Source organism: Periplaneta americana, chromosome 13 (genome assembly GCF_040183065.1).
Source record: "Periplaneta americana isolate PAMFEO1 chromosome 13, P.americana_PAMFEO1_priV1, whole genome shotgun sequence".
Taxonomy (NCBI): domain Eukaryota; kingdom Metazoa; phylum Arthropoda; class Insecta; order Blattodea; family Blattidae; genus Periplaneta; species Periplaneta americana.
The window spans coordinates 158136115-158163614 of NC_091129.1; the positions used below are offsets into that span (position 1 = coordinate 158136115).

General features: G+C 35.8%; 1 protein-coding gene across 1 annotated transcript in view; it reads left to right on the forward strand.

The window, feature by feature from the left end:
- Positions 1–27500, forward strand: part of Cad89D (cadherin 89D) — a 343616-nt gene that overhangs the window by 228253 nt on the left and 87863 nt on the right. Inside the window, exon 3 of the mRNA XM_069844519.1 lies at positions 24337–24467. Coding sequence (XP_069700620.1) covers positions 24337–24467 — 131 coding nt within the window. The remainder of the gene's footprint in view (positions 1–24336; positions 24468–27500) is intronic.

Below are 27500 nucleotides of genomic sequence, written 5' to 3' on the forward strand. Positions count from 1 at the left end.
TAAGTGATCGTTTCATTTAATTTAGTATATTTCCTGTTGTTGTTTTTATTATTATTATTATTATTATTATTATTATTATTATTATTAATTATTGTTAGTATTAATTATTAGTATTATTATTAATTGTATTTTTAATTAATAAGTTTATTATTGTCATTATTGAGTGTAATTAGTTACCACTGCCACCGGGTATATACCCACTGCAGTGTGAATAAATACATACATACATACATACATACATACATACATACATACATACATACATACATACATACATACATACATACATACATACATACATCATCATCATCATCATCATCATCATGATCAGCAGCAGCAATTGACGAATATTATATATAACTTAGATGAAACGGGGGAAGATGTTTTGGTAGAAACTCACCATGACACGGACATATGCAGTGATGTTTCGCTTATTTCCAATACTCGTGTAAGGCCCGTAACACACTTGAACAGTTTTCGCTAGTGAGAAATGTGTTGCGAGAAAGAGGCGAAGAGCCTTCCTCCACACACTTGGCGAGTTCTCGCTATCACAGATCACATCTCGCTATGAACATCTATGCACTGCCTTCATGCAGAAAGCATTTTTCTGATTATAGTAATCACTCGTTGGGGGAAATATTACAGGTTATGTATTTACGTATATTATCGTACTCAAATATACAACCTGTAAGTATATTGTCGTACCGTAAAGTGGGGATATTTCGGACGCAGGGGTAACATCAGACGGTAATTCAATTTATCATATTTTATGTTGGTAACACCAGTTCTTAGCATCTTTTCCGCGCTTTTTACTATGTTCGTATGTTTCTGCACATTTTTAAAGACCCATTGGTGAACTGGTGTTACCAACATAAAATATGATAAATTGAATTACCGTCTGATGTTACCCCTGCGTCCGAAATATCCCCACTTTACGGTACTTTACAAATTACGTACGAACGCTGCTATGTTGAATCTGAGTATTCAGATGATGAGGAAATGGAGTTACATGAACGTATTTTGTTAATGAAAAAAAAGTAGGCCTAAAATTAAAGCCAGAAATATCTGAAAATCACATTGTATCTTACGAAAATAAGGGCGAGTTTTGGACACTGGTTTCGATTTGAATGATGATACGTTTAGGCATTATTTCAGGTCGAATGGACTACAGTTTTTTTGCCATTCATGATATGATAGAGGATTCTTTGCTATGTCCTGATTAAAATTATGTAAATTGTTATGACATATAGATACATTATTTCAAATGTTTAATTAATACTATTAAATTTCATCAAAATAAAGTATAGCTCTATTTATTTTCAGATAATCTGATATTTGTCTCCAGATTTCTTCTTTAAGTTTCGTGTTTTTATAGTTTTCATCCCGTATATCATATAAATAGGCCTACGGGTGACATCGTACAAGTTCGATAAGTTTCTGACTGCAATTGAGGGGTTTGTCGGAAAAAGGGCGTATACGTCAATATGGTGAATTGAGATACAGGCAATCTAAGATTTTAAAACGCACCTGAATAAAATGTTATACAGATAGTGAATAAAATTATACATTAAATTAAAAATCTTAGCGAGTATAAATGTTTTGTAGCATTTAGGCAATTTATATTTATTAAATTTCCTTATATTTGTACCATATAAAACTTTAGTCTATACGCCCTTTATCCATATAATGATTTTCTTAGGAGATTTAATGTAGATTTCAGATTTAAATTTCACACGGAATTGAAACAAAGATACATTTTATGACATTTATTATCTACTTATAAAATAATTTACATTATTTCAGATATACTGAGTAGACATTAAGTACGCAAAGCAAAATCTCTGAATATAACAGAAAAAGAAAATCTCCATTTTGTGTGAACATAAATAAATAAAATTTATTCTTTGTATAATCCTGATAACAATAAGCCCAAAAATCTGAATATTGTAACAAATCTCTTTATAGAACATGAAATATTTCCGTCTGAATCTATGAGTTTCATAAGTTTGTTTACTCTTAAAGCAAGGACAATAATGAACATAAAAAGCAGTCAAAGGAAAACTGGACTGACTAAATTGAACTATATATATTTGCTTAGTCTCTACCAAGAGAAAACACACACAGTACAGAATGCGGTAACGCTCAGCACTAGCTCTACTTGTAGACTGACTGACTAAATCACGCACGCACGCAGCCCTGTCCTGCAGGTATGTACAGTACAATCAAAACAAAATTTCGCTACTATAATTATTCACTACATTTTAAACCGTTTTCCCGAAGAAGGGCGTAGAGGTCTATCCGCCTTTCTTCCGGCAAACCCCTCAATTATCAGCCATCTTTCCTCATTTTCTAATAAAAACAATACAATTCATCGCCACCTGTGATATCTTTTCCTACATTCAATCGTCACAAAGAGTATAAATGTCAAACATCTTTGATAATGTGTCAAGAAAATTCGCTGAGCTACCGATTCCAACGAGAAACTCGCGCGAGGTTTTTGCCTCGAACGAGAATCTCTTCCAGTGTGTGGACGTCCATTTGAATCCATGTTATCAATCTTTGAATTTTCTCGCAACACATTTCTCGCTAGCGAAAACTCTTCAAGTGTGTTACGGGCCTAAGCGTGGGTAAGCGCTAACAAAAATGTTTGGCACATATGTCAAAGAGGCAAAAAGACCGACACGCGACCATTTGGGTTACAAAATTTGGCTTGCCTCACTAAGGGTTAAAGAATTCATTCTATTACTCGTACTGCTGATTCCACTACTCAAGATCAAGATGTCACCAACAATGGTTTCGGTAACATCTCTTTCATTATACTGATACAATCAGATATGATGAACTCCATGTTTTCGCCATCGGACTCATCTGAGCGTAGAATTTCAAAATTGTGTTATAGCAGCCTATGAAACTCTGACCTACAAAGTTAAACATTTTAATTATAGTGTCAAGAGTTGGACATCCTGTTCTTCAGAGAGGAATGCTTTTGACAGATTGTGTTCATGTCTATAGGATAGATGGACGCATGTCATAGCACATGTTCAGTCAGCGAATTTCCTGTGAAGGGAAAGTGAGCAAATCCCTTTGTGTCGGGATCTTGATAAGTCGCGCTCAAGCCTGTAATAAGATGTTACTCCACTAGGCTGACCTTCGCCTATTGGACACGATGCACCGGCAGAGCTAGCATGCAAAGTGAGCGGTGTGGTGGTTTACTATTGTTCTTAAAAGTTGGTTGCTAATACCTCCAGATACCTCTGATGGAGGTTCTGGCTGATATGTATATCTGTCTATCAGAGTGCTGCATTGGAGTTAAATCGCTCGCTTGAACTCGATCGATTGTCTCACCCTCGAGTGAGTTACGATCAGTCATGATACGCTCGTAATAAATAGAAGCACAATACAAGGTCATCTCACCGACATGTCTTATCTTGTATGGAAGGCAACAGATAAGATACACACATGCTTTGCTCACACGGTAAAAATAAGGCTTTGTTTTCTGCGTTTATGACAAACGTTTAATGGAACAGTCAATGGAATGTACCAAAAAAAGGAACATGAAGTTATAAATAAAATAGTATGAAAAACTTCGATATACAGTTATTATTGCTAATTAATAATTATTCAATATTTGATTTACCACATATATAATATGATAGGTTCATACATACGAGTAGTGTTCCGCCTATATACTGCGACAATGTAGAAACGTTTTACAAAATATTATTGATATAGCAATAGATTAATAACAATATTAGTACAGAGATAACGTCACAGAAAATATAATAAAACGAATAATCATGCTGCACAACTGTTACAGACGCAAAGATTGATACACTAATTATTAGAGAATTATTATTATTATTATTATTATTATTATTATTATTATTATTATTATTATTATTATTATTATTATTACTAGAAAACTTGATACGGTTCTTGCATTATCGTGATTGTGTTCTCCGTTTATAATAATTACATTTGCATCCAATAACATCTATCAGATGTGGCAAAAACAAAATCACTCCTGTGTGGGGGGGGGGGGGGAAACATTTACCTACAACATGTATATTACATTTTAAAGCAAGTTTTGTAGTTGTACTATGGAGAGGTTAGTTAAACACTGCAAAGTTTTGAAATGATAAACATCTATGATGTTACTACACAGTTCATCACTGTAAAAGAACGAATATCTAACGCTCGGCTTATGCCGTTCGAGGATTTATCGCTCGTGACAATTTTACCCATGATGCATGTGCGCTACCTATCGGATTATGCTATGAACTACTTGGCGCTCGAGCGAAAACGTTCGATGCAGACCTCTGATATCTATTATCAGGCAGTACATCTCACTTGACGATATGTGTCAGAGGAAGAACAATTGTTTGCATGCATCTGAAGTCTGATTAGTGGAATATGTCGTTAATCGGCGATGTATGCATTGGAGGGGGGAAAGGAACTGGCCACCCTACCCCATTATCTCCAGGCCTAGTTGCCTCATGAGTGGTGCCTTATTGGTGTTACTTATGAGCAGAGACCGGAATTTTGGCAGAATGCCTTTTTAAATGTGTTAAATCTGTCTCCATTTTGAAAGTAAGTCTGTACAAATTTTACCGTTGTGATTGAAACGTCACAGTTTTATGTTGCCCTTTTCTGCCCTTTTTAATATAAATGCCTAATTTACAAAATAAATGCTTTTTTGCCTTTATTTGATTATTTATATATTATTTATTAATTCATTATTAAAAATTGCCTACAGGTATATTTTAGAATAACTCTTCTCGGGTTCTCAGCCAGGTGAGTTGGAGATTTGCTTCCAAGCTTTCGACGGCTAGCTCTTCCATTTTCTTAATTCCCTGAAGAAGATGGCAGAGCTAGCTGAGAACCCGAGAAAATATCAAAATTGGAAACTTATCTTTTGAAGAGGTGGAGAAGTTCAAATGTCTGTGAGCAACGGTAACAAATATAAATGATACTCGGGAGGAAATTAAACACAGAATAAATATGGGAAATGCCTGTTATTATTCGGTTGAGAAACTTTTCTCATCCAGTCTGCTGTCGAAAAATCTGAAAGTTAGAATTTATAAAACAGTTATTTTACCGGTTGTTCTGTATGGTTGTGAAACTTGGACTCTCACTTTGAGAGAGGAACATAGGTTAAGGGTGTTTGAGAATAAGGTTCTTAGGAAAATATTTGGTGTTAAGAGGGATGAAGTTACAGGAGAATGGAGAAAGTTACACAACACAGAACTGCACGCATTGTATTCTTCATCTGACATAATTAGAAACATTAAATCCCATTGAGATGGACAGGGCATGTAGCACGTATGGGCGAATCCAGAAATGCATATAGAGTGTTAGTTGGGAGGCCGGAGGGAAAAAGATCTTTAGGGAGGCCGAGACGTAGATGGGAAGATAATATTAAAATGGATTTGAGGAAGGTGGGATATGATGATAGAGAATGGATTAATTTTGCTCAGGATAGGGACCAATGGCGGGCTTATGTGAGGGCGGCAATGAACCTCCGGGTTCCTTAAAAGCCAGTAAGTAAGTAAGTAAGTAAGTAATAATAATAAACATTATTGAATTAATCTGTTTCCTAAGTATTGCATAACTGAAGGGTTCAGAGCCATAGTGGGCCAAGCGCCATTTATTAAAAACGGAGAGAGCAAAGGTTAAAGTTAAGTGAATACCATAGTTTAATGAAGATTGACATATCATTTAGTTTTAATGTGTATACTTTATATTACTTGCTGTATGTTTCCATTGAATTAAGGTAATAATTTCATTTTAACCTTTGTTTTCTACGGTTTTAGTAAATGGCGCTTGGCCCACTATGGTTCTGAACCATTCAATTTTTGTAGAACCACCAGCGTAGCTCAGTCGGCAGACACGCTGGCCTGCTGATCCGGAACAGCACTCGGGCTTGGGTTAGATTCCCGCTTGGGCTGATTATCTGGTTGGGTTTTTCCGAGGTTTTCCCCAAACCTTAAGGCAAATGTCAGGTAATCTATGGCAAAACCTCGGCCTCACCCCCATCTCGCCAAAAAATTGTGTAACTCTTGATTTGTTACACTTTTTAAAGCTGATGTAATACTCATATATGTGGAATAAAGCTGTTAGAGTTGTGTTTTCCACAACTTGAAGCACGCGTGTTCGGAAGACAAGAAGCGCGCCGCAAGCCGATCACAGACCAGAGTTGTGGTCGTGCGTATCCCGTAAGCACACTGCTCCACTGATCTGCATATTCTCACGGCCACGCTCGCTCTATATTCTTGTGTGAGAGCAGATAACCGCAGTGCGATATCGTCCACCGCTTTGCCTCGTTTCAAGAGAAGGAAGACTGTTTACTTTACCACTGAGTCTAGGTCATAACACAAATCAACATACATAGGCCTACTTGGCTCAGTGACTTGTTACACACTTCTAGGACTACTAGAGAATTCCACAAGAATAAATTCTAAAATAGAAATGCAGCTTTTAAAGCAGCTCCAGACAATTGGCCACAGAAAATTGGTAACTGGGACAATTGGCCACAGAAAATTGGTAACTGGGACAGTTGGCCACAGAAAATTGGTAACTGGGACAATTGTCCACAGAAAAGTGGTAATAAGGACAATTCGCCACAGATAGACAATTCGCCACAGATAGACAATTCGCCACAGATAGAAAATTCGCCACAAATAGACAATTCGCCACAGATAGACAATTCGCCACAGATAGACAATTTGCCAGAAATAGACAATTCGCCACAGATAGACAATTCGCCACAGATAGACAATTCGCCACAAATAGACAATTCGCCACAGATAGACAATTCGCCACAGACAGACAATTCGCCACAGATAGACAATTCGCCACACATAGACATTTCGCCACAGGTAGACAATTCGCCACAGATAGACAATTCGCCACAGATAGACAATTCGCCACAGATAGACAATTCGCCACAGATAGACAATTCGCCACAGATAGACAACTTGCCACAGATAGACAATTCGCCACACATAGACAATTTGCCACAGATAGACAATTCGCCACACATAGACATTTCGCCACAGATAGACAATTCGCCACAGATAGACAATTCGCCACAGATAGACAATTCGCCACAGATAGACAATTCGCCACACATAGACATTTCGCCACAGATAGACAATTCGCCACACATAGACAATTCGCCACAGATAGACAATTCGCCACACATAGACAATTCGCCACAGATAGACAATTCGCCACAGATAGACAATTCGCCACAGATAGACAATTCGCCACAGATAGACAATTTGCCAGAAATAGACAATTCGCCACAGATAGACAATTCGCCACAGATAGACAATTCGCCACAAATAGACAATTCGCCACAGATAGACAATTCGCCACAGATAGACAATTCGCCACAAATAGACAATTCGCCACAGATAGACAATTCGCCACAGACAGACAATTCGCCACAGATAGACAATTCGCCACACATAGACATTTCGCCACAGGTAGACAATTCGCCACAGATAGACAATTCGCCACAGATAGACAATTCGCCACAGATAGACAATTCGCCACAGATAGACAATTCGCCACAGATAGACAACTTGCCACAGATAGACAATTCGCCACACATAGACAATTTGCCACAGATAGACAATTCGCCACACATAGACATTTCGCCACAGATAGACAATTCGCCACAGATAGACAATTCGCCACAGATAGACAATTCGCCACAGATAGACAATTCGCCACACATAGACATTTCGCCACAGATAGACAATTCGCCACACATAGACAATTCGCCACAGATAGACAATTCGCCACACATAGACAATTCGCCACAGATAGACAATTCGCCACAGATAGACAATTCGCCACAGATAGACAATTCGCCACAGATAGACAATTTGCCAGAAATAGACAATTCGCCACAGATAGACAATTCGCCACAGATAGACAATTCGCCACAAATAGACAATTCGCCACAGATAGACAATTCGCCACAGATAGACAATTCGCCACAGATAGACAATTCGCCACAGATAGACAATTCGCCACAGATAGACAACTTGCCACAGATAGACAATTCGCCACACATAGACAATTTGCCACAGATAGACAATTCGCCACACATAGACAATTCGCCACAGATAGACAATTCGCCACAGATAGACAATTCGCCACACATAGACAATTCGCCACAGACAGACAATTCGCCACAGACAGACAATTCGCCACAGATAGACAATTTGCCACAAATAGACAATTCGCCACAGATAGACAATTCGCCACAGATAGACAATTCGCCACAGATAGACAATTCGCCACAGATAGACAATTTGCCACAGATAGACAATTTGCCACAAATAGACAATTCGCCACAAATAGACAATTCGCCACAGATAGACAATTTGCCATAGATAGACAATTTGACAAATATAACAACCACCTTTCTCCTTGTACGGTCTTAGTGTATCTGTCGGCTATAACGTTCAGTTCATCAATATTCCTTGGTTCAGGTGGTAGGTGCAGCTTCCTGGCACGGCGCAGTTTTTTAATAGATGGTTTCTTCGGTAGATTCACATTGGCTTCGCTTGCAATACGCTGTAACTCATTTTGAATAATGACAGACGTTGGTTCTCGGGAAGTCCCGCCCTTGCCTTCATGTCCTCTACACATTCCTTTGCCTTAATCCTCCCCCAGTCTGCAGAATGATTCTTGTGTTCAGACGGTTCTTTGACGACACTGCTTCCATCTTCTGATAACGTGACTGTTGCATTACACCCGCCACACATGTCACAGCGCCAAACAACTCCATTCTTATTTTCTCTAAGTCTCGTGTACATGTAGCCAAGATATATTAATTTGTCAGAGCCTCTTTCTGATTTTCTGAAGCGAATTTCTTCCGCGATAGTTCCGAATTAGTTTACAGCTTCTGGATTTGTCTTGTGTTACCATAGAAATATATTCTAAATTGTTGCGAATTTGAGTATTCCCTTGAATTTTAATGTGTGCCTAATTGTCTTTGATTACTTACTTACTTACTTACAAATGGCCTTTAAGGAACCCGAAGGTTCATTGCTGCCCTCACATAAGCCCGCCAGCGGTCCCTATCCTGTGCAAGATTAATCCAGTCTCTATCATCATACCCCACCTCCCTCAAATCCATTTTAATATTATCCTCCCATCTACGTCTCGGCCTCCCCAAAGGTCTTTTTCCCTCCGGTCTCCCAACTAACACTCTATATGCATTTCTGGATTCGCCCATACGTGCTACATGCCCTGCCCATCTCAAACGTCTGGATTTAATGTTCCTAATTATGTCAGGTGAAGAATACAATGCGTGCAGTTCTGTGTTGTGTAACTTTCTCCATTCTCCTGTAACTTCATCCCGCTTAGCCCCAAATATTTTCCTAAGCATCTTATTCTCAAACACCCTTAACCTATGTTCCTCTCTCAGAGTGAGAGTCCAAGTTTCACAACCATACAGAACAACCGGTAATATAACTGTTTTATAAATTCTAACTTTCAGAATTTTGGACAGCAGACCGGATGACAAAAGCTTCTCAACCGAATAATAACACGCATTTCCCATATTTATTCTGCGTTTAATTTCCTCCCGAATGTCATTTATATTTGTTACTGTTGCTCCAAGATATTTGAATTTTTCCACCTCTTCAAGTAAAATTTCCGTGTTTTCCCTAACCGTTTGTCTATTTTCTCCTAACATATTCACGTCATCCGCATAGACAAGAAGCTGATGTAACCCGTTCAATTCCAAACCCTGCCTGTTATCCTGAACTTTCCTAATGGCATATTCTAGAGCGAAGTTGAAAAGTAAAGGTGATAGTGCATCTCCTTGCTTTAGCCCGCAGTGAATTGGAAACGCATCTGATAGAAACTGACCTATACGGACTCTGCTGTATCTTATTGTAGGGATTCGTAACAAGCTGTTTTTTACGGTGATGGGTTGTTAGCCCTTCGCCCAACCCCCAAGCTGGAGGACCACCCCTTATCGGCTGTCCACGACTGCTTATTCAATATATTCGCAGCTACCCTCCATATCTGGAGGCCGTCTCCTCTATCCGCAACCTGAGGACGCGCCATGCCGTGGTGATAGGGACCCACAATACATGGAGAAAATCTGTAATAACTCATCCAAAATCCGCAAAATTTCACTAGTATGCAGCCGAGTCACGTGGTTCCCATTTTCTTTCACTGAAAGTTTCGAACATGGTAACTGAAACTCTACAAACACATGTGCAGTCCGAGCATTCAATTACTACCCAGTCGGTGTCAAAGACGACACTTTATTTTGAAGAGATAAGATAAGACTTCAGCAGCGGTAACATATGTCTACCAGTGATGCGTTAGTATTTGTAATTTACTTTCTCATCATATCTACTCCACGTGGATTGAAAAATGCTTTCATATCTCGAGTTGATTGGTAATGACAAAAAAGGTTGTTGTTTGTTGTTTAGTCAACTGTCGGAAGACAGATTTGAATCTCTTAAGTATCACCAATAAGGCATTACTCAAGAGAAAACTAGGCCGGGTGATAATGGGGTAGGGTGGCCAGTTCCTTTCCCCCTCCAATGCATACATCGCCGATTAGCTACATATTCCACTAATCAGACTTCAGATGCATACAAACAATTTTATTGTTCTGATACATATCGTCAATAACTTAAATGGGAAACTTTGGAAAACAGACGTAGGAAAACTAGAATAACATCATTGTATAGAGCACATTTAGGTCAGAAAGCATGGGTAGACATAACGGTTCGGTTAGAAAAGCCAACGTACTATGGTAGGAACGATCATGATTTTAAAATCAAATGTAGGAAACAGAAAACGGATGTAGGTAAATTCTCATTTTAAATAGAACTATAAATGACTGGAATGACCTACCTGCAGCGGTCTTTGAGGGCTGTCCTTCCTTAAGGAGATTTAATAATAATTTAAAAAGTTGTGTATAAAGTGCAAATTAAAATTAAGGTGACATTCAACATTTAATTTTTTAAGGTGACGTGTATTTATCTAGCCTGACGAGTTTACTTCCTTGGTTTGAATTGTAAATTATTTAAAATAGCGTGTAAGAGGGCCTTAAACTAGAAATGTTTAGTTTAAATGTACTTCTGTTTATAAATATGCATAAGGATGTAATTATTTGACTTATTTGAACTGTTGTATCAGTGAAGCGAGGTGAGTCAGTGAAGTTATGGTTTTACAGTGCAGTGAACAGTTCCGATCAGTGATAATTATAGCGTCAATGAAATGTGTTCTATAGTGTCAGTGAAATGTGTTACAGAGTGTCAGTGAAATGTGTGCTAAAGTGTCAGTGAAATGCGTCATAGTGCCACTACAGGGAATGAGATGAGAGTAAAGTGAAAGACTATTGAAACTTATGTAGGACCTATACATAATTATGTAGGTTGTATTGTAAAATTAGGTATTTTATTTATGTTTTATTATTATTGTGTTAAATTGTATTGTGTATTCTTATTGTATTGTGTATAAAATTGCATATGTGTTGTAAAATTGTATTGTGTATTGTAAATTTTATTGTGTATTGCTTATCATTTTATTGTGTATTGTTTATATTGTGTATACCACTGCCACCGGGTGCTTGCCCACTTGCAGTGTAAATAAATACATACATATAAGTGAGATGTACTGCCTGATAATAGATACACATAACAGAACCTCAATCAGAGTAAAAAAAATGTTAGTAATTTTAATTTCAATTTAAATTAAAAGTTGTAAAATAACTTAAAATTTATTCACTGTGGATAGTGGCGGTAGATATAAATGTATTGATACAGTAATAAAAATAATTGTAATTAGAGATTATCTTTACAACTAAAACGTGACAACGCCGCTTGACATTAGAAATATCGATGCTTGCAAAAAAAAAATGCATCCAATACAAAGCCTGTCGCTAGGATATTATTCAACGATTTCACTATACCTGCTTTCTCTCTCTTCCTCACACATACAAACACACACACTCACGAATAATCTCGAGGGAAAAATTGTTCCGGGGCCGGGCATCGAACCCGGGACCTTTGGTTTAACGTACCAACGCTCTACCAACTGAGCTACCCGGGAACTCTACCCGACACCGATCCAATTTTTCCCTCTATATCCACAGACCTCAAAGCGGGCTGACAACTTTATACTTCTTCCTCCTACTATCATTCCTCCCATGTTCTGAAAACAGTTCTTTACTAAATTCTCCAAGTAGACTTTGAACAGTGTAGGTGATAAAGAGCATCCTTGACATACTTCTCTCCCTATTTCACTTCCTTCTGACATTTTTTCTGCTATCCTGACTTTCACTCGTTGCTTCATATAAAGATTATTGAACAGCTTTCTCTCTTTCCAATCCACACCTATTTTCCATAGCATCCCCATCAGTTTATTCCAATCTACTCTGTCAAAAGCCTTTTCTATGTCCACAAATACTACATCACTTCTTTGTTCTTCTCTAGGTAGCTTTCGCCGATTGTTCCTAGCAGTGCAAAGCCCGTATGTGTTTTGAACTCAAGACACCCAGTTCATAGCAGTTTGCATCGTATCTTACGTCAGCCATTCATACGATGCACATAGCGATGCCGTCGTACCGCAGACAGGAGTATCGAGTTGCGATCGGCTGACCTGCGAGGGGTTTGTTTTCTCGCCTGCATCACGCCTATCAGTCGCTCGTCCGTGCCTACTCAAGTGCAACTAGAGCAGAAAAAAAAGCCGCCGTGCTCCGACTCTGTAGCTCTTACATCATCATCGACGTCACGATCCCAGGTCATTCATGATCGCCTTCTATGCAATTCGTATGAAAGTGCCTCCATTTAGTGAGGCGTATTCTTTATTCTACAGAGTGATTTATATAGAACTGATACATTTCTTTCATTAGTTGTTTCAAAACGAATTGTGCTAGCGACAACTTATTATACCTAAAATGTAGAGGAATTTTGGGAGATTATTTACCTCTATAGCAAATGTTGAAAATGTCCTCCATCCTGCATCAGGCACAACTCAACACGTCGTTCCATGTTACTGGCCACTCGTTGGAGGACTCTGTTGTCAATAGCTTGAATCTCCTGTGTGATGTTGTGCTTCAGATCGTCCAATGTCTGGGGACGTGTGACGTAAACCCTGTCTTTTAAGTAACCCCATAGAAAGAAGTCCGGCGTTGTCAAATCCGGAGATCTCGGTGGCCACAGGTTCCTGGAAATTATTCGGTCGTCAAAGAAACTTGGCTTTAGGCCTGCACTTTTCGCAGCTCTCTGACACATTGCGTAGGTGTACCCTGTCTCCTGCGACAAACGTCTTAATGATTTTTTTGGTGACTGCTCCAGTCGTGCTCTTACGTCAACAACAACCGTGGGAAGCCTAGATGAACGATGCTTGCCCTTTTCACTCACCAGAGATCCAGTTCTTTCCAGTTTGTTTACCAGTCCCAGTATTGTGTTTCTTTTGGAAGGATTGCGAACACCAAATTCTCTCTGGTATGCCCTTTGAGTAGCTGTAATTGAATTCGTAATCCAGTATTGCTTCACAAGGAAGAGTCGTTGATTTAATGTGTACTGCATTTTCACGTTGACACAAAATGTCGAAAACAGCTGCCAACAATAGGAATAAAACATAAACATCTGCGCATCTAGTGACAATGAATCGAAACTCCAGAACATTCTGGTTAATTTGGCGCTAAAATTGGGTCATTGAATGAATTTCCAACGGAATAATTAAAGAAAGAAATGTGTCAGTTCTATATAAATCACTCTGTAATATTTTCAAGACAGAAAACATTCAGAATCTCTCATACGGTGCTATGATAGTGACGGAGTAATTGTGGAATGAAACTGCACTGTTAGTGCAATGGCTGAACATCGTCCCCAGTGGTTCAATCGTTGTCATGCCAGGCGCTGAATCCAGAGTTCGCGGGTTCAAAACCGGTAGAGAGAGGCTAAATCGTTAGCATGACTACCTTCTCAAATAAAGCAAGGCTGTAGATCCCGTCTAATAGATTTATAGTGACGTGGAAGAACTCCACCCCTGCAGCAGGGCTCCAGGCAAAATTTTTTGGCCATTGATAGGGTGACCAGACGTCCTCTTTTGTCCGGACAAGTCCTCCTTTTAGGCCTTTGTCCGGGGTCCGGGTGGACTTTAAAAGAATCAAGAAATGTCCTCCTTTTCGTAACAAGTATGTCTGATATTTTGAAGTTATCTTATTTTACCCCTTTTTCAAATAATGTGCCTGTAGATGGTAGCAGCATCGATGGAATATGCTCTCTCTGTCCTCTTTAACGTCTTTATACTCATCCTCCTATACTGTAGAAATACCTCGCCTCTGGAATTCGTTACCTAATGACGTCAGGGACTGCCGGACTTTATCACAATTCAAAATTAAATTGGAAAATTTTCTCTTAGTTAATGTATTTTTTAGGTATTGCTAGAAGTATTGATTTGTGTTTTTTTTTCTTTTTCTTTTTTAATCTAGATTAAAATTGCAAGTTTCTTGTTTATGTTAGTTAATTAGTTAGGATAGAATTAATTATGATACTTAATCACTCATTTAAAGTTTGTGTGACTGCAACCTGCGTATATTTTTGTTTGGATTTACTTTCTTTATAGTGTTTTTTTCTCTCTCTCTCTTTATTTCTTGTGTAGCTTTATTTTATATATAGTGTATTTTTTTCTGTTTATTTCTATTATTGTATTTGTATTCCTGGTGTTGTGGAAGAGAAGGCCTGATGGCCTTAACTACACCAGAATAAATAAATAAATAAATAAATAGATAAATAAATAAATAAATTTGCCAATTTAATAATTATACTTACCTTACTTTCATATGTAGCTAACTGTAAAATTATTATTATTATTATTATTATTATTATTATTATTATTATTATTATTATTATTATTATTATTATTATTAAGTTTTACCAGACAGTAATTATTTTGTAATAAAATATATATTAAAATACTTTTAATTATGATATAAGCCTAAATCTGTACTGTAAATATTTTGTAATGAAATAGATACTGACCTAATTTAAAATATGAGTATAATATAGACCTAAGCCTAAATCTAAGTAGCCACTGGCGTAGCTCAGTCAGCTAAGGCTCCGATTCGGAGTTGCGCTCAGGCGCAGGTTCAATCCCCGCTTGGGCTGATTAATTAGCTGGGTTTTTCCGAGGTTTGCTCCAACCGTAAGACGAATGTCAAGTAATCTATGGCGAATCCTCGGTCTCATCTCGCCAAATATCATCTCGCTATCACCAATCGCATCCATGCTCGATAACCTAGTAGTTGATATAGCGTCTTTAAATAAATAAATAAATCTAAGTACATAATATTTTCTGTCCTCATTTTTCCAACAATGTCCTCCTTTTTGAAGCTTTGTGTCCTCTTTTTTTATCGATGTTAATCTGGTCGCCGTAGCCATTTATCACCCACGATTATATTTGATACTAGCCGTACCCGTGCGCTCCGCTGCACCCGTTAGAAGTAAATATAAAGTAATTACATAATTAAAATAGGACATTTGATCCAGGGAACATTCGTGTTTGATAGAAGGATAAATCGTTTAATATGTTACTTAATTTAAATTGCATCCAAATAATTAAAATGCGATCATTTTGGTCGAGAGACACTCATTTGGTGCAATGACAACTCCTTTAATATGTTTCTTCATTTTTATTACATGCAACCACAGTTTAATGAAGATTGACATCATTTAGATTTAATGTGTATATTTTATTTTACTTGTTCTAGGTTTCCATTGAATTATGGTAATAACTTAATTTTAACCCTTGTTTTCAACGTATTCAGTAAATGACGCTTGGCCCACTATGGTTCTGAACCCTTCAAATAACTTAAATTATATTATAATATAATATTACATATTATATTATATTATTTTATTATATATTATATTATATTATATTATATTATATTATATTATATTATATTATATTATATTATATTATATTATATTATATTATATTATATTATATTATATTATATTATATTATATTATATTATATTATATTATATTATATTATATTATATTATATTATCATCCTTCATGCATTAGGAAATTGATTCCTGTAGCAGCTACTGAAATTGGTCCATCCATCTTTTGGCTGGTCTTCCAATATTTCTTTTTCCCCGTGGTTTATTATATTATATTATATTATATTATATTATATTATATTATATTATATTATATTATATTATATTATATTATATTATATTACATTATATTATATTATATCAGAAGTTACTATAATAAGATTATAGCATTATGTTCATCTAGAGAAACTACACTTTCCAATGGTGAAATAATAATTAATTATACAAATCGGTTAATTTAGCTTCCAATATTACTTCATACAAACACAGAAACATTCTCTGTAGGCTATCTTTCATAGCTTTCGATTGTTGCTGTCCAAGGCCCCTTATAGACGAAGTCATTTGTTTTTTAATTCATTACACGGCCTTAGATGGCAGTTATTTTAATTTTAAAACTCATTTATCTCATTAAATATCAGTCCTATCAAAATTTGTCAAGGAATAAAACTTATCGCAAATTATGTTTAAAGAAACTTTTGTTATGTAACATTTTTCACAAAAATCAATAATAAGCGAGATATTTCGATTTATTTAATTCAGGCCCCCCTTATAACCCCCATTTTAAATAATGTATTTTGAATGCCATATATCCTAAAATCTAAGTTACAACGAACTTAATTTATATTCCAATTTTCATCGAAATCCGTTCAGCCATTATCGCGTGAAAAGGTAAGAAACATCCAGACAGACAGACAGACATATAAAGAAAGAAAAATTAAAAAAAAAAAAGCGATTTTCGGTTTCAGGGTGGTTAATTATATATGTTAGAACTAATCATTTTTGGAAAATCGAAAATTACCAGAAAAATTTCGGCTACAGATTTATTATTAGTATAGATAAGCAGCCTCTGCAGTAGAAACGTCAGTAAATATAATACCAGTACCACTGCTACTGGTGCTACTGCTCTGCTGCTCGATTTGGGTAACGGTTTTATGCGCCTGTGCTAAAGTTTAACCCATCACGTATTATCTCGTCATTTTAATCAGTTTTTAATGTTTCTGTATCAACTATTAGGTTATATAGCGTGAATGGAATTGGTGATGTCAGATGAACCCGAAGATTCGCCACTGAATTACCTGAAATTCGCCTTAAACTTCAGGAAAACTACAGAGAGATCTCACGAAGGAAGTCAGCGCAAGCTCGAGGGAATCAGTGTTGCTTGCTATTTCGGACCACCGAGTTTGATGACACTCTTTCGGGTGGAAGTTAATGATGTAAAACGAAGTACAGCGAAGCGGAAACGAAATCTGTAGTTAATGTATCCATCTTCTACTGACTTCTGCCGGGAATATGTGGTGAAACCTGGCATTCTAGTAAAGTATGAGATCACGAGTTGTCTGCTGTTTTGTTACACGATTGAAAATGTTTATTATACACATTAAGTCATGATTATTGCAGTGTGTGAATTGGGCAGAGTTCAAGATTTCGATTCTCCGTAGGCGCTCAACTGTATGCACGTCTCATTTTGTTCGGAATAGTCCTACTGCTTGCTTTCTTAATTTAGTGATATATTTTGTCTACGAAAATTAAATATACATCTTGATTACACAACTTTTAACACTGTATCACTTCGGAATATATATGATAAGACTTTCTTGTGTTAAATTCTAACATACTTTGTTTACATGTTTCGACCTATTTATGGGTCATCTTCAGAACTGGTCGTTGTTGTCTTGGCGTATACAAACTCAAATGTAACACCTGCAACAACTCCTACATAGGACAGACAGGCAGATCATATCAAACACTTTACAAAGAACACAGCACAGCCATAACAAAATTACAAAACACCTCCACATATGCAGAACACATCACAAATGCTAACCACACCTACAGAAACATCAACACAGACATGGAAATACTGCACATCCAACCAAAAAGCCAGAAACTAAACACACTAGAACAATATGAAATGTACAGACACATGAAAGACACACCCCAACGAAATTCTCAGCACACAACTCAATTGCAGAACACATACACTCTTTGACTCTACACTAAACCACACGAACGCACCCTCACAGGAAACAGAACAAGAGGCGCCAAGACCAACAACGACTAGTTCTGAAGATGACCCATAAATAGGTCGAAATATGTAAACAAGGTACGTTAGAATTTAACACAAGAAAGTCTTATCATACATATTCCGAAAATTAAATGTTCCCCGTTTTCCTTTTCCATTTGTTTTGAACTTGATATAAGGGCATAACGTTTTAGTCTTGCGAATGGAATACGATCGTCACTAAACGTACCATTATCGATTTATAGTTCCCCTTGAATCTCGGCATCTTCTCCAACTGTAGTGTGTCGCGGGCTAGTCTATTAATAGCGATAACTTATCTTGACATTTTTTGCAGAAGATGGAACTAGTTCTGTTTCGCGTAATATCATCGTAGCCATTATTGTCATCTCCGCCTTATTATCTTCGTTACCTTCGTCTTCATCGTCATCATCATTGTTGTCAATAACATAGTCATTATAATTACCGTCATTATAGTAATCATTCTCATCTTTATTGCTGTCATCATCAGGGAACGGATTTCTATGTCTGTACCTATTTTGTTTGCTACGATCTACACTATGTTATTCAGATATCTGTACGTTTCATGTACACATGATCCTCCTATTAAAATTCTGTAGTACTTAAACGCCTAAATGAAGCATATACTCTTATAAAAGCCTAAATTCAATTCAATTCAATTTATTTGGCCATTAGACATACAGTTTTAGGCTTCGTCAGAATACATTGAAAAACATATAAATACATTTTTAAAACACACTAATAAAAGAAACACTAAAATTTAAATAATACAATGAAAACATGAAATAATTTGAAACTTTTAAATTAAAGAAAACTAACTAAATTACAATTAAACTTATTTATTAAAATACAATTTCATACAAATTTGTGTTGAAAAACTCAGCAACAGAATAAAAAGGATTATTTAATAACCAATTGTAAAATCTAGTTTTGAAGCTATTGATTGGTAATTTATACTGTTGACTTGGGAGCTTATTATATAATTTGAGTAGCTTAATATCAAAGACGGATATCTGTCGTCTCCATAGTTTTGATCTAGAGACAATTTTTTAATTCACAGTGTTCTTTGTAATATTTAACACAATTTATTTTATAAATGTAGTGTTAGAGTTTGCATATGGTTTCACTATAACTGGAAAGAGCATGAAAAATTGTATAAAAATCCACAGCTATCTAAATTTCGATTGAGGTCAGATGTCCGCCTTTGATATTAAGCTACTCATTTCATCCCCATAATTAAAAAGTTTGTGTTGCTCTTGTGTAATCTACAATATGGAATATTAATTTGTTTACTATTTCTAATTTCATGATCATATATATTGGCCACTAATGAGTAATTGTCAATGTTTTGTCGAGTGTAAAGTACTAGATCATATATATACAAATTTATGATTGTTAAAATCCGTGATTGTCTGACAAGTGGCTGTTTGTGCCTGAAAAGCGCCTTTTTTAGTATTTTACGTACATTTAAAATAAAAATAACGGTACTAAAATGCAAAAATGCCCAAAAAACTATAAAAATATTCTATTTAAGATTGTAAAAAAATTCCGTTAAAAATTCTATTTAAGATGTAAAAAAAATCCGTTACAGACAAACACTAGTCTAGTAGGTTCGTTCCATATTGGTCTTAGAAGGGAAGGGAAGAAGATTTTACCTAATTTCCTGGAATATAAGTTCGTTTGGAAAAGTTCATGCTAGCACAAAAGAGGTGGTAGGTTGTCAGGTTAGGCGAGAGCTTGCAAATAAAGTTTCTGCGTCGATGCACCCCTGTTATACGAAATGAAACTGATCAATCAGCATTCACTCTCTTTCACTGACAGAATTTGAGTCTTCAGTTCAGTAGCACCAATTCTTTGTAGGCTTACATAAGTTCTATTAAAAATGTAATACTTACTTACTTACTTACAAATGGCTTTCAAGGAACCCGCAGGTTCATTGCCGCCCTCACATAAGCCCGCCATCGGTCCCTATCCTGTGCAGGATTAATCCAGTCTCTATCATCATTTCCCATCTCCCTCAAATCCATTTTAATATTATCCTCCCATCTACGTCTCGGCCTTCCCAAAGGTCGTTTTCCCTCCGGCCTCCCAACTAACACTATATGCATTTCTGGATTTGCCCATACGAGCTACATGTCCTGCCCATCTTAAACATCTGGGTTTAATGTTCCTAATTATGTCAGGTGAAGAATATAATGCATGCAGTTCTGCGTTTTGTAACTTCCTCCATTCTCCTGTAACTTCATCCCTTTTAGCCCCAAATATTTTCCTAAGCACCTTATTCTCAAACACCCTTAACCTATGTTCCTCTCTCAGAGTGAGAGTCCAAGTTTCACAACTATATAGAAGAACCGGTAATATAACTGTTTTATAAATTCTAACTTTCAGATTTTTGGACAGCAGACTGGATGATAAAAGCTTCTCAACCGAATAATAACACGCATTTCCCATATTTATTCTGCGTTTAATTTCCTCCCGAGTGTCATTTATATTTGTTACTGTTGCTCCAAACGAACTTATATTCCAGAAAATTAGGTAAAATCTTCTTCCCTCTCCTTCTAAGACAAATATGGAACGAACCTACTAGACTAGTGTTTGTCTGTAACGGAATTTTTTTTACATCTTAAATAGATTTTTTATAGTTTTTTGGGCATTTTTGCATTTTAGTACCGTTATTTTTATTTTAAATGTACGCAAAATATTAAAAATGGCGCTTTTCAGGCACAAACAGTTTTTAGGCTTTTATAGGAGTATACGGTTCATTTAGGCGTTTTAGGTCCTTACTTACTTACTGGCTTTTTAAGGAATCCGGAGTTTCAGGTTGTCAGGTTGCAAATAAAGTTTCTGCGTCGATGCACCCCCGTTATACGAAATGAAACTGATCAATCGGCACTCACTCTCTTTCACTGACAGAATTTGAGTCTTCAGTTCAGGAGCACCAATTCTTTGTAGGCCTACATAAGTTCTACTTAAAGTGAAATATTTACTAAAATTAAAATTATTATTTAATAATTTTATATAAACTCCTGAAAGTCCAAAATAGGATTTTATAAAGCCCTAAATCTCTCTTTTTTTATCACCTAGAAATATGTTCGCTACTCATAAGTCACCATTTTCATTGTCTTCTGTAAAGCATTTTCATAGTTGGTAATTTTATGATTTTCTCATAGTTTTTGGTACGAGTTCAGATTACGTATAGAGACTGTAACTCAAACAATTTCTTTATTTATTTCAATTTAGACCTCACTTCTTTATTTGCACTGCTTGTTTGGAGATTTAATTCTGTTAGCCGTACGTTGTTAAGCGGACGTGAAGCTGGTTAAAGATTGTTCGGTCTCTATTACAACAACACGGCACTTTGCAGTATTTGAATTGTTATTCGCAGCACATGCTATGCATAAGAACGACGCTGGCGAGGAAAACGTTATGTTCTACATACTTATTAATGACTTAACAGACTGATTCGTGAAACCCGGCTCTGCATTATTCCAGTGTTATCTTGTATCCCGTTCTTTTTTATTGTAAAACTTTCTCCAATCCGGCTTGTTAAACTGAAATTTGAGCGTAGAAAATTGAAGTTTTGTACCAGCGAGTGATGTAAAGCTTGTAAAATTACACCAGTACTCATTCCAGGACAAAATAACTAGAGTTGGTTCATTATTGTTTCCAAGAAAAAAATTAAACAGCGGAAATTCGCTTTCAGACTAGCAGGAGGCCATGCACGCCCGTTTGAGTGTTATAATCCTCTAATTATACGTACAGGTATGGCGAAGTTTATTTCATAGTACAGTAAATGATGTCTTGTTGAAATTTACTTCAGGATAAAGTGTAGAATGCCTTTCTCTAATTGTAAATATTTGCTCAGGAAAGAAACAGATTTTGAGGTTCTATGTTTCTTTAAAAGTAAATAAGGGTGTATTATCGAGAAATTCATCTTAACTTAAAAGAAATCTCTTAATCTGAAAAAGAACCTTTTCAAACAATTGTGACGCTCTGTTTCGATTTCCAAACAATGAAACTGCATTTTTTTTTTTTTTTTAAGATTTAATCATGCATTTGTTCGTGTTGATATCCCATTTCGAAAAGTTACATACATAAACAGGAAGTTTACAAGTGATTCAACGTTACGGAAAAAATATTTCAAAGTTTGCTGTAAAAAGTGATAATTACCTAAGCAGATAACAAAATTTAGGTTATAGTTTTATCATTAGTATAAATGATGATGATAATGATTATTATTATTATTATTATTATTATTATTATTATTATTATTATTATTATTATTATTTACTTACTTACTTACTTACTTACAAATGGCTTTTAAGGAACCCGCAGGTTCATTGCCGCCCTCACATAAGCCCGCCATTGGTCCCTATCCTGTGCAAGATTATTCCAGTCTCTGTCAACATCGTCATCATCATCATCATCATATTATTATTATTATTATTATTATTATTATTATTATTATTATTATTATTATTATTGTTGTTGTTTTAGTGGGGTATTTTACTACTCTGTAACAACATCTAAGGTTATTTAGCGTCTGAATGAAATGAAGGTGATAATACCGGTGCAATGAGTCCGGGGTCCAACACCGAAAGTTACCCAGCATTTGCTCGTATTGGGTTGAGGGAAAACCCCGGAAAAATCTCAACCAGGTAACTTGTCCCGACCGGAGATCGAACCCGGGCCACCTGGTTTCGCGGCCAGACAAGGTGTTGACTTATTATTATTATTATTATTATTATTATTATTATTATTATTATTATTATTATTGTATTATTTTTTAGTTGTTTATTTAACGACGCTTATCAACTACTAGGTTATTTAGCGTCGATGAGATTGGTGTTAGCTAGATGGTATTTGGCGAGATGAGGCCGAGGATTCGCAATAGATTACCTTGCATTCACATTACAGTTGGGGAAAAGCTCGGAAAAAACCCAACTAGGTAAGCAGCACAAGCGGGGATCGAACCCGCGCTCGCACGCAACTTCAGACCGGCAGACAATCGCCTTAACCACGCCTGTATATTTTATTATTATTATTATTATTATTATTATTATTATTATTATTATTATTATTATTATTATTATTACTATTATTATTATTATTAGTGGGTTATTTTATTACGCTGTATCAACATCAAAGGTTAACTTATTTAGCGTCTGAATGAAATGAAGGTGATAATGCCGGTGAAATGATCCAGCAGCGATAGTTACCCAGCATTTGCTAGTATTGGGTTGAGAGAAAACCCCAGCAAAACCTCAACCTTGTAACTTGTCCCGACCGGGAATCGAACCCGGGCCATCTTGTTTCGCGGTCAGACACGCTAACCGTTACTCCACAGGTGTTTACTTATTGTTATTATTATTGTTATTATTGTTATTATTATTATTATTATTGTTATTATTAATATTGTTATTATTAATATTATTATTGTTATTATTAATATTATTATTGCTATTATTATTGTTATTATTATTGTTATTGTTATTATTATTATTGATATTATTATTGTTATTATTATTATTGTTATTATTAATATTATTATTGTTATTATTATTGTTATTGTTATTATTATTGTTATTGTTATTATTATTGTTATTGTTATTATTGTTATTGTTATTATTGTTATTATTATTATTATTGTTATTATTATTATTATTGTTATTATTATTATTATTATTGTTATTATTATTGTTACTGTTATTGTTATTATTATTGTTATTGTTACTATTGTTATTATTACTATTGTTATTGTTATTATTATTATTATTATTATTATTGCTATTGTTATTATTTTTATTGTTATTGTTGTTATTATTATTGTTATTATTATTGCTATTATTATTATTGTTATTGTTATTAATATTATTGTTATTATTATTATTGTTATTATTGTTATTGTTATTATTGTTATTGTTATTTTTGTTATTATTATATTATTATTGTTATTATTATTATTATTATTATTATTATTATTATTATTATTATTATTATTGTTATTTCATAATAATTAGAGTCTGAATCTAATTTTCCACTTTTTTACTCTTGCGACGTCTGTACTCGTGATCCTGTGCTGCAATAGCGGGCACCGTTCATTGAGGACTGCAATTTTCTTTTTGTACTTTCCTGAATGAGTTGTTATTTGTTATTTTTCTCGCCGCAGGTTGCCAGTTTTACCCTGCGGGGGAGTACCTCAGGTTTGTCCGCGTGCCCGAGAACGTGCCGGTGGGCGGAGAAGTGCTTCAGATCGAGGTTCATCCACGACGGAATCTCACACTCCAGCCAGTTGACAAGGTGAGTCCATCACTGATGACAGCCTTCTTTACTTATCTTCAGCATGACTGCCAAATTTTCGTATGATGTACATGTTGAACTTTCTTGTGACCTCTTTCTTTTCTCTGTGGTGAATGTTCCATGAAGCAAGTACCCCTAAAAATTGATGATAAATGACTCTGAAAAGTGAGTTTTCAAATGTGGTCCAATGAAAAAAGACAGGTGACCTCTATAGGATTTTAAAAATTCCTTAGTGAAGAATGAAGAACTCTCTTCTAAACTTGTCGGCCTCGGTAGCGTATTTGATATAGCGCTGGCCTTGTATGCTCGAGGTTGCGGGTTCGATCCCGGCCCAGGTCGATGGCATTTAAGTGTATTTAAATGCGACAGACTCATGTCAGTAGATTTACTGGCATGTAAAAGAACTCCTGCGGGATAAATTTCCGGCACACCGGCGATGCTGATATAACTTCTGTAGTTGCTAGCGTCGTTAAATAAACCATAATTTATTTTATAATTTATTACCTTCTAAACTTGGATGGTCGTTTGCTCATTGATGTACTAGAATTGCTTAATAAGTCTACCATATTTTTTCACCTCGCTGCCTACTTTCTTATGAGTAAAATAAAATATTTAAGTGTAATACTTCACGTGAGTCACCCTGGATAGCGTAGTCTGTATAGCGCTGGCCTTCTGTGCTCGAGGTTGCGGGTTCGATCCCGGCCCAGGTCAATGACATTTAAGTGTGTTTAAATGCGACAGGCTCATGTCGAGTACATTTACTGGCATGTAAAAGAACTCCTGCGGGACAAAATTCCGGCACACCAGCGATGCTGATATAACCTCTGCGAACGTCGTTAAATAAACAATAATTTAATTTTTTTTAGAAAATAATATGCACTTGAAGTTTAAAGTGTACTTACCATAGTGGAAAAACAAGTTATCAGTTAGGACATTCTTTTTGCAATTGGTTAAGAAACTAATTAGTTATCTTTATACCACTGAATTTTTTTTTTTTTTGTTGGTAACTCTATAGCATCTATTAGATGCTTTATGGTTGTGCTAACAGATGGAGTTACTTGTCAACAATGTGACGCTGAAACGTGTGTTCAGGTTACTGCCCAGCGACAGTCCTGATGTATTTTTATATTTGTGATGATTGGTTAATTAATATTAACCCGACACACTCACAATCACACTCACATTCATACAAATTTCCAGACTCTAGACATCCAGGGAATTCTTTTTCTTCAAGAAAAATTCACTGAGAGCCGAACCCGGGACCTCCCGATCTAGAAGCCAGCATGCTGACCAACAGACCACGGAGGCAGTCATACCACTGAATTAAGAATTATTTATTACATAACCATGACAATTTATATTGCATTCTGAACACTAAAAGCCTATAAATATAGGACTAAACTTTTGTACTGGAATACTGAAATCGTACAAGAGTGACTATTCAACCTCCATCAGATATTATTTAAACGAATTCTTCAGAAACCCGGACATTGGGCGTCCCGAAGAGTTTTCATCGGGACATGGGACACTCAGCTCCAAAACAAGACGGTCCTTGAAAATCCAGAAGGAATGGTAGTCTTATCAGCGAATAGGGATTATAAAGAATGGACACTTCGCGTCGGTACCTTTGATGTAGCCGGACTGATTTCAATGACCTTCAAGCCAGCTAGAGCGTCAGATTCTGCTTTCTCCCTAGAGTTGGCGCTGACATCACACCAGCTAGCAGTCGACACAGCGGAAATATAACACATACAATTAATACATCTAGGTACATTATGTACTCAAATAAAATAAATTGGATCCATAAAATAATAAATCCTTCATTAACTGTAATGTCTAGACTCTAGAGTTCCTTTATAATGAGAGTTCAGACGTTGACCCCAACAACAATTAAAATATGTAATGATTTGATAGCGCTGAAAATGGAAAAACAAAACTCTTACGAGAAGTAAAACCATATACCTATATTATATTATATACAAATATTAAACGAATTCGATACTTAATTTTATAATGTATTATATTATTTTATAATATAATTTATAATATCTGAAATATAAAATATTATTATTACAACTAGTTTGTCACTGAGAAATAAGGAAAAGCTGTTAACTTGAATTTATTTGAAGCAAAGCGTTACTGGATTATGCAATAAGGTAGGCGATGTTTGGATCCTGTACCTTAATTCTGTTCTCAATTATTATCTTAGCGTATGCTTGATTACACTACCTCTAGCGCTTGAAAGTGGAACTAACCGCTGGCGCATAGAGAAACAAAACACAGGAAAATTCGCTCAGTGTCCATTCTTTATAATCCCTATTCGCTGGTCTTATTGCTTACCTAATTTTCCTCCAGGAAGTTTTCGAAATTTGCTAATACTCTTAATTTTGATCGCAGGTTAATGTCTAAGGACGCATAATTGAATATTTTCCGGTATTTCGGAATAAGGTAAATTACTAAATTGCTGTGTAATGTGTTGCATTAAGATGCAATCAGCATAATAATATAAAAACTGCATCTCAGTCAGCTTTCTCTCACAGCGTTACTTCATAAGAATGCTTTTGTTGGGTGAAATCTGTCTCTATCGTCGGTTGACTCATGAGAAATCGTATCAAAAGATATAGGCAGTTCTGCAACAAATGAAACACGTCTCAGAACTAAATGACATTTTTCCACTAATTGTTTTGTGAATGAGATAGCCATTTTGTTTCAGACAGTTTCTCCTTCATAGATGGACAGTCTTGTGCAACACATGTGACGGTATAATAATAAGGAACGTATAGATTTACGAGTAGAATTCGACAACGACTATGCACTTCAGAGATGTCTTCTGTTCGGCGAGATCTATAGAAAAAATAACAGTGCATTTACAAGTTTTTGAAAAGTAAAGTCATAGTTTCCTCTGCTACCTTTTCTACAAAAGTCATCATCATTATCATCATTGTCGTCGTAATTTGGCTATTATCATTATGGATGGCTGAATTTGACTAAACTAACGTTTCCAGTATAGATCTCATTCATTGTAAACAAGAA